The sequence below is a fragment of the Euprymna scolopes genome, chromosome 41, assembly GCF_053919585.1.
Source record: "Euprymna scolopes isolate OS-2025 chromosome 41, ASM5391958v1, whole genome shotgun sequence".
In the NCBI taxonomy this organism is placed as follows: domain Eukaryota; kingdom Metazoa; phylum Mollusca; class Cephalopoda; order Sepiida; family Sepiolidae; genus Euprymna; species Euprymna scolopes.
This window is the reverse complement of record NC_136522.1, coordinates 9,605,912-9,621,532: the sequence shown is the minus strand read 5'-3', so window position 1 is coordinate 9,621,532 and position 15,621 is coordinate 9,605,912. Positions and strand designations below refer to the sequence as shown.

At 32.7% G+C, this 15,621-nt stretch overlaps 1 protein-coding gene across 2 annotated transcripts in view; it reads left to right on the top strand.

Annotated features, from left to right (window-relative positions):
* Positions 1 to 15,621, top strand: part of LOC145266340 (small ribosomal subunit protein eS24-like) — a 37,207-nt gene that overhangs the window by 560 nt on the left and 21,026 nt on the right. For both annotated transcript variants that reach the window (XM_080121930.1, XM_080121931.1), the window contains exon 2: positions 5,876 to 5,944. In XM_080121930.1, coding sequence (XP_079978056.1) covers positions 5,876 to 5,944 — 69 coding nt within the window. The remainder of the gene's footprint in view (positions 1 to 5,875; positions 5,945 to 15,621) is intronic.

Below are 15,621 nucleotides of genomic sequence, written 5' to 3'. Positions count from 1 at the left end.
AGTAAAGTTTTACGATATCATTTGTTTTATTATTAAATTGTGAACATCTTCCTATCGCCATGTTAAGAATGGCTTTCTAAATGTTTCAGCACAGCACCGATCAATAAGTGTTATCTCTTAGATATGGCTTTCAAGTTAAAGTCGATTTTTTTAAAAGTATATTTTGTTTATTAAATTGTTGTATATAAGTACAGAATGGTTAATATCCTATTTCCGTTGGCTTCTAAATTATGTACGTGAACTGCAGAGTTACCACATGTTCATTAGTTCATTTTAAAAAAAAAATTAAGTTGCTTGTTAATGTCGTCGACAGATCGATTTTTTTTTTTTTAATTATTACAGAAAATGTGAACACTTTGAAGATCGCGAATACACCGGATATACTTATCTCACATTTCGCAACTTTGATGGCTACTTTGTTTTAGCCGATAGTGATAGATTTTCTTTTTGTTCTACTAAAAACACAATAGCAGGTGTTCGACTCGATGAATTTTTGTAAGCACTGTTATTTGGGCTTATAACTACATATTTAATAAAAGTTGATCTGTCGTGTCGACTCTATCACAAAAAAAAAAAAAAAAAAAAAAAAAAAAAAACGATGAATAATTTGGGCTTGTTGCAATACACCTCGATTCGAAAAAGTTGTCAAAACCAAATATAACAAATCTTATCAAAGGCAAGATAAGTTACTTTTCTATCTAACTGGATAAGTTTTTAGTGTTTTTATTTAATGTAACATGTTTATTCGCTCGAAAAACTGTTTACCGATGTTTTTGAAAAATGCAAATGGCGGCATACTCGCTGTGGAACACGGTAAGTTTGGGAAAATGAGTTAAAACAAAAAATTGTTAGAAACTCACTCAATATATGTTACCGTGACATAGGCGAACATATATTCGGTGGGTTTCTAACATTATTTTGTATAATTTGCTTGTTTTAACTCATTTTCCCAAACTTACCGAGTTCAACAGCGAGCATGCCGCCATTTTTCTTAAAATGTATCGATAAACACGGTATGATTTTCGGGTTTGTATTACTGTAATAATACTGTACACATAGATTCGAAAAAGATGTCAAAAAATAAATATATAACAAATAAATGTTATCAAAGGTAAGTTTTCTACCAAACTGGATATATTTTTCGTGTTTTTATTCAACGTAACATGTTTATTCAGCTCGAAAACCATACAGTGTCTACCGATGTATTGAAAAATTCAAGATGGCGCCTGACTCTCTCTTTAACACGGTAAGTTGTGGAAAAGGTGTTATAAATGAAAAAAACTAGACAAAATACTATTAAGACCCCGGAGCGGGGTTTTAATAGTATTTTGTCTAGTTTTTTATTTATAACACCTTTTCCATAACTTACCGTGTTAAAGAGAGAGTCAGGCGCCATCTTGAATTTTCCAATACATAAACACTTTATGATTTTCGAGCTGAATAAACATGTTAAATTGAATAAAAACACGAAAAATATATCCAGTTAGGTAGAAACGTAACTTATCTTGCCTTTGATAACATTTATTTGTCATATATTTGTTTTTTGACAACTTTTTCGAATCTGTGTACAGTAATACAACCCCCGATTTTCGAACCGATTCCACGTTTTAAAGTAAAATCACTAAAAACTTTTCAGATAGGTAGAAGAGTAATTTATCTTGCCTTTGATAACATTTGTTATAATTTTTTTTTTTTTTTTCAAATTTGTGTATAATAACACAAACCCATCTAACTGGATAATTTTTAGTGTTTTTATTTAATGTAAAATGTTAAGTCGGTTCGAAAATCATGCACTGTTTATCGATTCCTAAACTTAACGTATTGAGCAGAAGAACCGTTTAATATTTCACACGAATTCTGTTTACAATGGGGGGGGTAAACCCCCAACAAATGCTGCAAGTAGGTTGCAAGGTTACTTTTATAGCCACTGGTAACATTTATTTGTTTATTTTATTTAACCACGTTTTCGAATATATAGTAAAACAAATCTCATCTCTGGTTTGGGGTTTTGCTTTTCTTAGTGGCCTGGCAATACCACATGGGACTCATCATCACTATGTAGGCAAATTTGGGCATATTTTATTGGTTTGAAAATATGTTCTTTTTTTACCAATTGGCATAAAATTTAAACTATATAATAGTATTAAAATCTTCAAAAAGCCTGCAAATTTTCATGCAGTTTCGTCCAATAAACCCAAAGTTATGAGCCTTTCAATATGGCTACCAGTATATCCTCCCATTTTATATATATCAGGTCATCTCATAAGTTCTGTCCGAATTTATGAATAAAGAAGAGACCAAATGTTACATTTTATTAAAGATTTTAGTTAATATACTTTCCTGATTATCTATGACTTCCTTCCATCTATTAACAAACTTAATTCCATCACTGTAAAATTCCTTTTGGCTTTGATTCGAAGAACTCCCAAATGCCAGCTTCAACATCTTTCTGCATTACAAAAGCTATTCCGACCAAATGATTTTGTAAGCTACGAAAACAATTGGTAGTCAGAAGGAGCGTCAGGAGAATAGTGGATGAAGAATTTTCTCCCAATAAAGTTCTTCGGTCTTTTATGAGGTGGGGGTGGGGTTGTGCATTATCCTGATGAAACATCACCCCTTTTCGATTCAATAGAACGGGGTGTTTTTTCTCCCCCCTCAAAGCTTGGTTCAAACGCTGTAATTGCCGATGGGAGATTTGAGCATTAATTGTTGCATTAGGTTGTAATAATTCAAAGTGGATTATTCCTTCACAATTCCACCATATTGAAAGAACCTTATTTCCATGAAGTTCTCTTTTCGGCTGAGGCCTTTACCAAGCCATTGTCTGATTAACATTTCGATAAAATTAAAAAAAAAGGGGGAACAAGTTGGCAACAATAGAGAGAAGAGCAGATGTCGATTCTGGATTTGAGATTTTCTAAGTTGAGAAACTTTTCCAAGTTAAAGATGACGATGAACTGTTGTATGGTTTGACATCCGTTTTATTGCCAATTCCTCAACTGATAAAGCAGGATTTTGCTCAAAAAAACTTAACCGCAAACTCAACTAGACGTCCGATTCGATCTTCACCTTCAAGAGTAAAATCTCCGCTTCTGAATTTCACAAACCATCTTCTGCAAGTTCTTTCATTCACACATTCTTTTCCATAAACTGAGTGAATATTTCTAGCCGCTTCCGATGCTGAGTTTCCTTTCTTCAACTCCAAGCATTATATGGCTCAAATGATTCTAATGCATTTCTATGTTAGTAGCAAATTTTATTTTATTTTTTATTTTTTTCTGTTTAAAAAAAAAAAAGAAGTCAAATGTAATCAATTAAAATGCATCTAAACATAAAAATGTTAAAAAAAAAAAAAAAAAAAACATTTAAGTTTCATTCGATGATTTAAAAACAAAGGTAAAAATTCAGACAGAACTTATGGGATGACTTGATATATATATACCACCTTTTTTTGGCAATTTTAGAAATTTGAAATCTGAGTGACTATTGATCAGAATTAAACAAATGAAGGCTCATTGGAAAGCTAATGACCTGAATTATGCAAAAGGCTATATGCCATTTGCCCTTAAGGTCGCATATTATTGTTTCAAAAAGTGGGGATCACTTTTCTATAGTAACTTAAAATGAGCTTTGTGGACACTTTTGGTGTGTGTGTGTGTTTTTTTTTTTGTTTTTTTTTTTTTTTTTTTTCAGGGTGGTGTTTATTATAGCCTGATAGACCAACACAAAAACTACCTTAAAAAAACTTTTCTGTAGGTTTTCAGGTGTGCTGAGACTGCATATCACATTTAAATTTTCTGCAAATAAGTATTTTTCCGTGTATTAAGCAAAAATATGCAGGTACAACAATGCCCACCACTTATAACAAAGAATTACATCGCTTAATACCTGGAAAATACTTTGCAGAAAGTTTAAATGCGGTATTCGTTTTTAGCACATCTGAAAACTTTAGAAAACAAGTTTTTTAAGGTATGTTTTTTATTAGTCAACCAGGCCGCAATTGCCACCCTTTAAAAAGAAAAAAACACCCCTCCTCCCAAAAAGGTGACTATGAAGTGGGTGTTCATTTTACGTTAAATTTATATAGAAAAGTGGGTAAAACTATACAAACACCGTGACAGCGAATTAACCCTAACCCTAAACCTAACCCTAACCCTGTCACGGTGTTTGTATAATAATACCGAAAAGTGATCCCCTACTTTTTAAACTATAATTTCTTTATATCTTGGAAACTGCTTGTTGGAATTTTAAGTTTTCATTTTCAGTACCCTCGAAAACATAGTTGTAATTTTAAGTATTTTTTGTGGGTGGAAAGATATTGCATCTTTGCTAATATTTCAGTCCTTGGTTTTCCTAGTTTTGCTTATGAATTACAAAATATTTCTCCAAAACTACTGGCCTTGATAGAAAGGAGACTAAAACTTGTTGCTATGGTTTCAAATGATCTAAAATAACAGCAATGGGGAGACTTGATTCCAAATATTTCTCATATATTATATTTCACCTCTTTTGGAAATAGGGTATGATTATGAATATCCATTCCAATATCAAATAATTCTTATACACTTTGAAATTTACTTATTGCATGGATACCAAAGAGAGGAGATATAACATAAGAAATATTTGGAATCAAGTCTCCCCTTGCTGTTATTTCAGATCATAGCCAGTTTTAGTCTACCCTCCATCAAGGCTAGAGGTTTTGAGAAATATATATAATCTATTATATCTATAAAAGTGAACGTGTCGGTGTACATTTCCCTATGCAATAACTCTGTCAATTTTAAGTCTACACTCAAAATTTGATATACAGGGTATTGAGATTTGGGAAAATCTTTCTAATCCATTTTCGGCCAGAAATTTGGCTATTAATGGGTCAAAGTTCAATGATTTGACCTTTGAGAACTCCACCAAACTCCTCCACCAATTTTGGGTCTAAGCACTTGAAATTTTATCCTTGGACATGGAACTAACTTAATAGCTTGATTTGAGCCCCAAACAAATGTTAAGGGATCATAATAAGGGCCAAAGTTTAAAAAAAAAAAAAAAAAATGTACCTTTTTCTTTTCTTTGCTCAACATACACCTCCAAACACCCGGACAACGCTTGGTTGAAATGCTGGTGCTTTGATAATATCTTTGCCCCATTCGCTCATGTATGGAGTATTATTGCCACATTTGGGCTGGTGCATCTACCACTAGTAGCTCATGCTTAAACAAGATCCAACAGAGAATCTCAAATCTTAACAGGTCTCGTATCGGTCCAGTTCCAACCCCGTCCTATCGCTGCAATGTTGTATCCCTCTGCCAGTTTTGTGAATACTTTAATGGAATGTGTTCTGATCTCTTAGCACTTGTGCCCCCATGACGTACATACTCCCGATTGGCCTAAGTAGCAAAATCCCACCTTTTCACTGGGGACCTCTAGATACTCTTAATACTTTCTTCTCTCAGATTACTAAGTTTTAGAATTCCCTCAGTCTCTTGGTTCTCTGAGTGCACTGATTTACAAAAAATTAAATGTAATGTGAACAGGCATCTCGCTGTTGATTTCACAGCCGCCTGTTAGAATGTAGAGAGTTAGTGTTTGAGATTTTCTACATGGTGTTTTGCTTAAGGGTGAAGATTAAAAAAAAAAAACATTAAGAAATGTATTTTTAAAATGTCCACCGCAGTTAAAAATGTAATGGATAATTTTTTAAATTTGCTATTAAATCTTTCTTTTTATTTCTTTTTTTTATTAATAAAGTAGTTAATCCAATTAAAGGGAACCAATGGTCATCCTATAGAAATTAAATGTGAATTTGAATCTGTAGTTTCTAATTTTTGTCTTATCTATTTTAATTGACTTTTTTTTTTTCTTTTCTTTTTTATAGGCAGAGAGCACAGCTACGCTTCGTACGCGAAAGTTCTTAACGAACCGTCTCCTTTGTCGGAAGCAAATGGTAAGATGTTTGGTTTTATCTGCAATGCGATCCCGACTAATTATGTCGCAAGATTTGCTTTAAAGTACATTTACCCAACACATTTTTCTAAGTTCTGTGGAACGTTCGATTTCCTGAATGAGCCATAGGTGTTTTGAATTCAAGATGGTCGATGAATATTTGGGAGCAAATGATTGAACAAAATTGTACACAGTATAGTTTTGGGGGCTGAAATGCAAGCTTGCAAAAAAAAAAAAAAAAATCCCCCCCCCCCCCCCCTTTAGTCACCAGTGTATACCAAATAATCAGTCGCCTTTTCAGAAGTTGCTTTTTATTGGGTATTCAGGTCTGTTTTGAACGAATTTCGCATTTAAAATTGTCGCTGACGAGTAGTTTTATGGTATTAAAACCTTTACTATCCAATGTAATTCCTATTGTTTTCAGTGGTTGCCCTTTTGGTTTTAGCTTAAGACATGGGTCTTTTGGTTGGTTTTGTATCGTCTGCAATAAAACTTAAATTGCACTTGTGCCCCTTCGACGTGCACATCTGACAAATCTGCTTAGCAACCAAATCTCACCTCTTCACACCTAAATGCCAAAAAGCTTTCTACTCTAATAGAACTAGACTAAAAAATGAACAAAATTTTAGTAGAAACCCAACAACGATCATAGTAACATTTATTATATTTTTGACCACTTTTCTGTTTTGTTGTTTATACTGCAAAATTTCCCAAGCTTATTTAATATATTGAGTTGGTAGAAATTTTTTTTATTCTCTCCTTCTGCTTACTGCAAGCAAAGACCAGATGTGGGGGGGGCAACCCCACATACCTGACCTTTAACCAGCTCCCATTTCCCACCTCTCGGGAGCTGGTCCCCTTTTTCCCTTCTCCCTTCCTTCACTCCTCACATTAAAAATTGGCCTTGTGCCTAATTTGCTCGGTGGGGGAGCAAATAAATAAATCCCCCCCCCCTCTCCTTCTGCTGTGTGCATATGATGAAAATTTGGGACGTGATCCTGAACTTTTATGTTGATTAACTTTTCTGATGCATCGTTTCAATTTACGGCTTTTATGTTGTCACAGTAAATTCATCACAGGGTTATTTGAATGTAAACAGCAATGATTCACTATAGTCAAACAAGACTACATTTCTACACAAAATAATTGACCCCCCTCCCCAAATGTTTCAATATTATGTGTCCGAGGGATTGCTCTTTCTTACAATACTGTGTTCATGCCCGGTTGATGTTATGGCAAACTTTTAGCAGACATATAAACACAAACGATTGAAATTTGTATAGCAGATTTTTATATATATATATATATATATATATATATATATATATACACCTTACTTGATTGACTTTTGTTAATATTTTCAAATTTGGGGGAGAGGGGGTCACATTAAAATCAGATTTTTGTTTACAAAAACCTGAAGTGCATTATAGTGTAATTAACATAATTTTTATTTTCAGTGATATTTTATAAATTGTCAAGTTTTTTGGGTTTTTTTTTTTCTCTATTTGAAATTTTTTAGAAAAAAAATTAGTCACAAAAATGAGAAACTTACACATGAAGTTATTTAATAATTTTATTAATATTTAGTTTTTTTTTTTTTTTTTTTTTTTTTTTTTTACCTTGAAACAAGGCATAGTGCCACTTGGACGAATGTGTGCGCATGATGAAAAATTGGGACGTGATCCTGAACTTTTGTGTTGATTAACCTTTCTGACGCACCGTTTTAACTAAATGTTTATGCTCGATTGTTAAGCTAGCATTTAAATGGTCAGATTCTGTTGGAATCTTCTAATTAATTTAGATAGATTATCAGACAAGATCTTGTTTATGCATAACTTTGATGCATTTACATTGAATTAATTAATAGTATTAAAATGAGATAAAAATAACTGATCTCTCTCTCTCTCTCTCTCTCTCTCTCTCTCTCTATATATATATATATATATATATATATATATATATATATATATATATATATATATATATATATATATATATATATAAAAAAGTTTCATATCTGATAGGTTACATCCTGTCAGCCAAGTTGCAACTTTTGTCCCATTGCTGCTATGTCGCATCCCTGCCTCCTCCCCTTGACATACATACTCCCGACAAGCAGCAAAATTCCGCTCCTTAACAGTATAACTGTCGAAGTCTCTAGATGCTGAAAAGTCGTCTATTCTAACAGTTTCTGCCCTCATACTGCTGGACTTTGGAATTCCCTTCCATTTCCTGCTCCTCTAATTACTGACCTGCAAATTTTAAAATGTGATGTGAACAAACCTCTTTAACTCCTCACAATCCCCTGTAAGACACTATCCTAAATAGTAGCCTCTAATGTTCTAAGTGTCAATATACCTTGTTTGGAGTAAAAAAAAAATATATATATATATAAACCACTTTGTAAAATGTTTTAGTTTAATAGATTTTGTTCTGTGGCATTTTTCCTTGTCAGAATGGAACAATTTTAACTGATGCCAACTCCTCCACAGCCCTTCCACAAAACAAACCAAAATCTTCCCTAAACCCATTGATACATATCAATAATGTCTGTAATAGCAACGTTTGATGGAAGTTTTTTTTTTTTTATTTTTTTTTTTATTATATTCTGAACTTCAATCTAAATAAGTTTGCAAAAGTTTTACTTGTCACGCACTAGCAGGCCGTTCGGTTGTAAAATACGCTTAAATATTTACACTTAATTCAGATTCAGAGCCAATTTTCAATTGATTGTTATATTCTACCTAATATAGTAATGATTGCAAAAGTAAAGGGGGGGAGGGCTGCGTGCCATCAACTAAAATCAAAATCAAAACGCAAAGCTTTCCAGCCACATCTATTAGTGAATGACCTAAATCCATATGTATACAAAAAAATATTTAATTTAAAAAGAATTTAAGTCATGTGTGCATATGATGAAAAATTGGGACGTGATCCTGAACTTTTGTGTTGATTAACTTTTCTGATGCACCATTTTAACTGGGTGATTATGTTTAATCATTTTTTTTTTTTTTTTTTTTAAGTGAATTATTGAAATAGTTGGATTGGGCTTGAGTAATATAAGTTCTGCAGTAGGTGTATCAGAATTTTTGTAGGAATTTTTGACACCCCTAACATGAAACTATGAATAAAATATAAAAAATTTGTAATTTCTCTTTTAAAATTGGGTTGTTTATTTTCTTTATGGATTATACTTCCAAAATAAACTATTAAAGTTGTGAAAAGTAATAGAAATATTATTTCTTAAAAAACAGTAATGAAATCAATTGAATTTTACGAGTAAAGTGTTTTTCAATTTTTAAACTAAAAATCTATAAAAAAATTTACAATATTTTCAGGGTCGACGTGAAGTTTTTTTTTTTTTTTTTTTTTTTTTTTTTACAAAGGCATCACCACATTATCAAGGCCCAGAGGCCACTCAAGGATAAGGGTTAAAGAGTGTACAGTAGAAGTTGGTCAATATAGTAATCATTAGTAATGAAAATTTGGTAAATTTAATAACTTATATGGAACGGCTCATCAAGAACTTATTTACTTTAGACTTGAACAAAACCATATTGTAGTCAGCCGGAAAGCAGGAAAACGGAAGACAATTCCACAGGCGTGCAGTTCTAAGAAAGAAGCTTTGTTCATGGAATCTACGTTTAGGTTTAGGCACAGATAAAGAGTGGGGGAAATTATTGATAGTGTTTACAGCTAGACGAGTGTTTCTTGTGAAAGTTTGGCGAGGGGGGACCATAGATTGAAGCTCAGTTGAACACTTTCCATGAAAATAACGATACATCAGAGACAAACTCGCAACATCTCTTCTGTGAGATAGAGGTTGCAAGGAGGAGAAAAGGACATCTCCTACGAGGCTACGAAGTCTATTTTGAACTCTATCAAGGCAGGACAAGTTCTTTCTAGCAGCTCCTGCCCAGATGTGGCAACAGTATTCCATCCTTGGACGTACCTGGCTCTTATATAGATAGAGAATAGCATCAGCAGTGAGATATCTACTGGATCGATAGAAAGATCCCACCATTTTTCCAGCGGCCTTGGCAACAGATTTGATATACGTGTTCCATTTAAGATCAGGAGTAATGGTCAAGCCCAGAAGCTTGTCAAAACTTGAGGCCTCCTGAAGACGAGAGCCATTCATTTCAATTGATGACAAATGTGGATTAGAATGTTGATGATGTAAAGAGAGAAGCTTGGTTTTAGATGCATTAAAAGTAACCAGCCACTCCTTTCCCCATTGTACTACGTGCTCAAGATCAGAGGAGAGAGAATTGGAGAGAACTTGCTCGTTTACTGTCTTAGATGTGGTACCATAAATGGTAGTGTCGTCAGCATAAATGTCTACAAATGATGTAAGGATATGATTTGGAAGATCATTAATGTAGATCAGGAAAAGAGTTGGGCCCAGGATGGATCCCTGAGGGACACCGGCATTAATATTGTGAGCTTCTGATTTTTGCCCCTCAACTACTACTCTTATGAATCTATCAGAAAGAAATGATTTAATAATTGAGAAGACTTTTCCAGCTATACCATAGCTAGCGATCTTATGAAGTAAACCTTTATGCCATACCCTATCAAAGGCTTTAGATATGTCAAGAGCAATTGCCCTAGAAAGATTGCCACCGTCGAGAGATTTGCTAATCCTATGCGATATAACTGTAAGGACATCTGCTGTAGATCTAGCAGAACGGAAACCATATTGAGTGTCACTAAGAAGGTTATTTTTGTTGAGATGTTTGATTACTTCTGTATTTAATACAGATTCTAGCAACTTACTCATGACGCACAGGAGACTTATTGGCCTGTACTGAGAGGGGGATGAGCGATCACCTGAATTCTTAAATACAGGGCATACTGATGAGATTTTCCAGGGAGATGGGAAACTATTCTCCTTAAGCAATAAACCTAGTATAATATTTTAGACAAACGTTTTTTTGAATTCACACCCCCATTCATTTTGAAATGTCTATTAAAAAGTAAATAATTAATTTACCCACCAAAGTTTTATATATCACAAATTAAAGATAAAAGATCAATAAATAAGATATTCAAATTTAAAACTTTTTTTTAGAAATTTACCTGTAAAGTTTAAAAACTTTTTTCTTTTTTTTTAATGAAATCTTGGTTCTTTCTCCTTTTAATTGAAAAAAAAAATTAGGGTTTAAATTACATTTTTTGAGTAGTTATAAGCTTGGAAAGACGGGGTCGAATTATTCAATATTTTTTTCAAGCATTCGTAAAGTCAGTTTCTGACAACTAGTTCTGCAGATATATTTATTGCAGGGTGCGTACAAACTTGAAAAGTCCTTGAATTTTGACTTTTGCCTTCAAAAAGTCATATTTTCAAGAAAATATGAACAACTTCTTTAAAAGGACTTGAAAATTGTATGTTTGTTCAGTAAAAATTTGTTTCAAAAATATTAAAAATAAAATCGAAATAAATACTATTAAATTATCTTAAGTCTTAATAAAAAATATCCTTAAAATATTTTTTTAAATATGGAAAATAAAATCGAAATACATTGTTCTAAAATTGCATAGTATTGTGGATACAAGAGTTACGCCCCTTTATCACAAAACTACCTCGGATATTTTGTGATAAAGATTCAACTGTCTATTTTTATTTTCATTTATAATTTAATTTTTTAGTTGAATGGGGGCACAGGAAAGAAGTAATGCAAAAAAATTTAAAGTCAGTTATTTTGTATTTGTTTCTGTCATTAAAAGTTTGGTCTAAATAATTTTATTCAAATTTTTAAAATCTATTTTTTAATAGACAGAGATCAGCATCTGAAATTCTCAGTTATAACGTCGGTTTTTAATGTTTTGTAATGAACATATCTCATTCTTTTTATTTTTATTATAATTATTAGATTTATTATAGTTCTGTAAATTTATTTAAAAAAAAAAAAAAAAAAACTAGCTCAGAAAGACACGCATTTATTTAAATATGTTCATTTTGTTACTTACATTAAAGTTTCGTGTAAATAGAAAAAATCTTTTGTAAATATTTAATATTAAAAATGTTTTTGGTAAATTTTCAGATTAGGTCCACCTCCACGATTTTCTTTTAAATTACAACTTTTAAAGGTTTTCGGCTATGCTGAATACAAAAATGGCCTTGAAATTTTGCAGAAATAATGAGTTATCGAAATATAAAAAGTTTTATTATGCATTGTATTCTTTGGCGGTCATCTTTGTTACGCGTATAGAGTTGTTTATGGCGCGCGCGTAAAAACGATGGCCGTCAAAGAATACAATGCACAATACAATTTTTTTTTTATATCTCGATAACTACTTATTTCTGCAAAATTTCAATGCGATATCTATATTCAGCAGAGTAGAAAACTTATAAAAGTCGTCATTTAAAAGAAAATGGTGGAGGTGAACCTACTCTAAAAAATAATACCATCTCACTCTCTCTCTCTCTCTCTCACATATATATATATATATGTAAAATTTTATCTTGCTTGCGAACATTCGACCACGTCTGCTATTTGACGTGTTTGCAAACAGCCAACGCCATGTGGTTGCACCAATGTCAAGGTCGCATGTATTATATATCAATTTTGTTTCATTTCTTGTGTAGTATTTTCGATGTAAGAGCGTTAGGAAAACTAGATGTCATTTACAATTGCGTTTACCATATTGTTGAGCTTTTTTTGTCTGCTATCTCGCCCCACTGCGTATCTCTGATCGTGATACTTCAGTGGTTTTTATGCTTTGATAGCTATATTAAATACTTCATCAAATCGAGCTGGTTTGGACCTCTTATTCCTTACCGGTTCCGAGAATGTTGTGACAAGACCAAATTAAATATTTCGTATGGTTTCGGATCGGAAAAATTTTCGGATTCCAAAAAAAAATGTTTTTTTTTTTTTTTTGTTTTTTTTTTTAGCATTTAATTTTCTGTTGCTCATACTAATAACGAATTTATTTTATCTATGTGGTTATAAAACTCTGAACCTTGCTTCCTTTCTTGCATCTTCAATCAGGTGATTCCATCTTTTAAAAAAAGGATGAAAGGTGAATTCATATATATATATAATTTAAAGGAGATTAGAACAATAGTCTAAAGAGCTGAGTGTATTTCAATGTAACAGTGAAATTACTAGTTTAATCAAAATACAGGAAAGAGAAAGTGCTTGTTGTAATTTAGATATATAATAAGCTCGATAGGTAAATATCCTAGAGCTAATTCAATATTAAGTAATGTGATTGATATATATTATTATATATTAAATTATCAATCACATTACTTATATATATATATATATATATATATATATATATATATATATATACACACACCTATGGGCATGGCTCAGAGGTTCAGGAATGAGGGTGGAGAGTTTTGTTTTGGTTTTGATTCTAGCTGATGGCACCCAAGTCAAATTTTTCTTAGGTTCAGTATAATTGATAGTTAATAAAATATGTAATCTGCATGAATTTAGCTATCATATTTAAGCATATATTATGACTGGGCAACGCCGGGTGGCCTGTTGCTTTATTTATAAATTGTGGTAATGACTGTAGAAATCGCAAGTGAAAAATAAGATCTTATGTTAATCAAAATTTTGAATAAAGTAAGTTTTTCAAGTTGGAAATAAAAAATTTTTAGGTCGATGAAAAAATCTTTGCTAAATCACCCTCTCTAGCCAAAAAAAATGGCTTTAGGTGATTTCTCTTCTCTTCTCTCTCCCCCCCCCCCCCTCCTTGACAAAGGAGTTATTCGACTTACTCTAGTTCGTCTTTTTGTCCGCACTTTTTTCAATTACTGTGCCTTGGGGTTTTTGGAAATTTTGCACAAACATTAGTTATGGTGAAAGTAAATTTTTGTCAGAACAGATTTTCCAGGATAACTCTGGGTTTTTTTTCCCCCTGCCATAGCCTCCCACCCCAGGAGCATTATAGAGGTAAAATTGTCCCAAAATCGTTCATCTATTCATTTGTTCACACTTTTCTCAACCACTCCTTGATTTTTTTTTTTTTTTTTTTTTTTTTTTTTTTTTTTCACTCATAGTCACCCTTTACAAAGCATATTCCCACTTGGATGTAAGGGCCTACTATTTGGGGCCATGTCTAGAAAAGATTAAGATATTTATTGGTTACATTTAAACTTCTGCATATCAGTACAGCCTGGGAAGCAGGCAGCAGAAAGGGAATTCCAAAGTCTAGCTGTTCAAGGGAAGAAACTATTAGAATAGAAAGCTTTCTGGCATTTAGGAACATCAACAGTGAAGAGGTGAGATTTTATTGCTAAGCGGGTTTGTCGGGAATATGTATGTCGAGGGGGGGGGGTACAAGTGAAACGGGTTCATCAGAACACATTCCATTAAAATATTTGTAAGATAGGCACAGTGATGCAACATTGCGGCGATGGGACAGGGGCTGGAGCTTATTTGATAAAGTGTGACCTATTAGATTAGCAACTCTTTTTTGAACCCTATCTAGTAGGGAGAAACGAGTGGTAGATGTTTTTGCACAAACGTAAATTCTATGAACAAAGCTTCTTAGAACTGTACGCCTGTGGAATTGTTTTCCTGCTTTACAGCTGACTACAATATGGTTGTCTTCAAGTCTAATGTAAACAAGTTCTTGATGAGCCGTTCCACTCAAGTTAACAAATTTTGCGAATTTCTATTACTAATGATTACTGTATTGACTACTGTACACTCTTAACCCTTATCAAGAGTCACGGTGAAAGTAAATTTTTCACTCAAAGAGGGGGACCCCCGCATGCTCAGTTTTTTTACCAGTCAAAATGTATCAGGGTTCGCACAGGCTGAAAAGTCCTTGAATTTGGTCTTTTTTTTTTTTTTTTTCCTTGAAAATGCCTTATTTTTATTATTACCTTGAAAATATGGAAAATTTCTTGAAAAGGCTTTTAAAAGTATCCTGCTTACATCTTTTTTTCTTCAGAGTGACTCGTTATGACCTAGAATTCTTTCGAAGTTTCGATTTCGAGTATAGCTGAAGGAACCCCAGTTATATATATACACGCACACATTTTTTTTTTTTTCTTCGTAAGTTTTGGTTTTCAATTGACTAGGCTTAATTTAAACCTTCGCCACTTCCGTTACATTTGGGGGGGGGTCACATTCTTTTCCTCCTTCGCGGTACGGGTTCGTGCCTGCTATCACTTTTTTTTTGCTCAACACACACCTCTGGGCACCCAGACTAGTTGTTTATATATCAAATTTTGGGGTGTGTTTTACTGTCCACAATCCTTTGAAAAAGTGATAAAAAAAATCAAATATATAATAAATGTTATTAAAGGCAAGATAAGTTACTCTTCTACCTAACTTGGTAGATTTTTAATGTTTTTACTAAAATGTAAAATGTTTAATCAACTCGAAAAACAAGCGTTTTTAAAGGGTACATGACCACAAGAAAGTGTCTGTGTATTTGTTACACAGCCATTTTTTTTTTTTCTTATAATTCTGTACCCTTTGAAAACGCTTATCGAACCGATTAAACATCTTGCATTAAGTAAAACCTACCCAGAGTAACTTATCTTGCCTTTGGTAACATTTATTTATTATATATTTTCTTCAAAGGACTGTGGACAGTAAAACATACTCAAATTTTGTTTTGCAAACTTGAATTTTAATTGAAAAAGTTCTTGAAAAACTTTGAAAATCTGCATGAACTCTGTGTATATATTGACATATC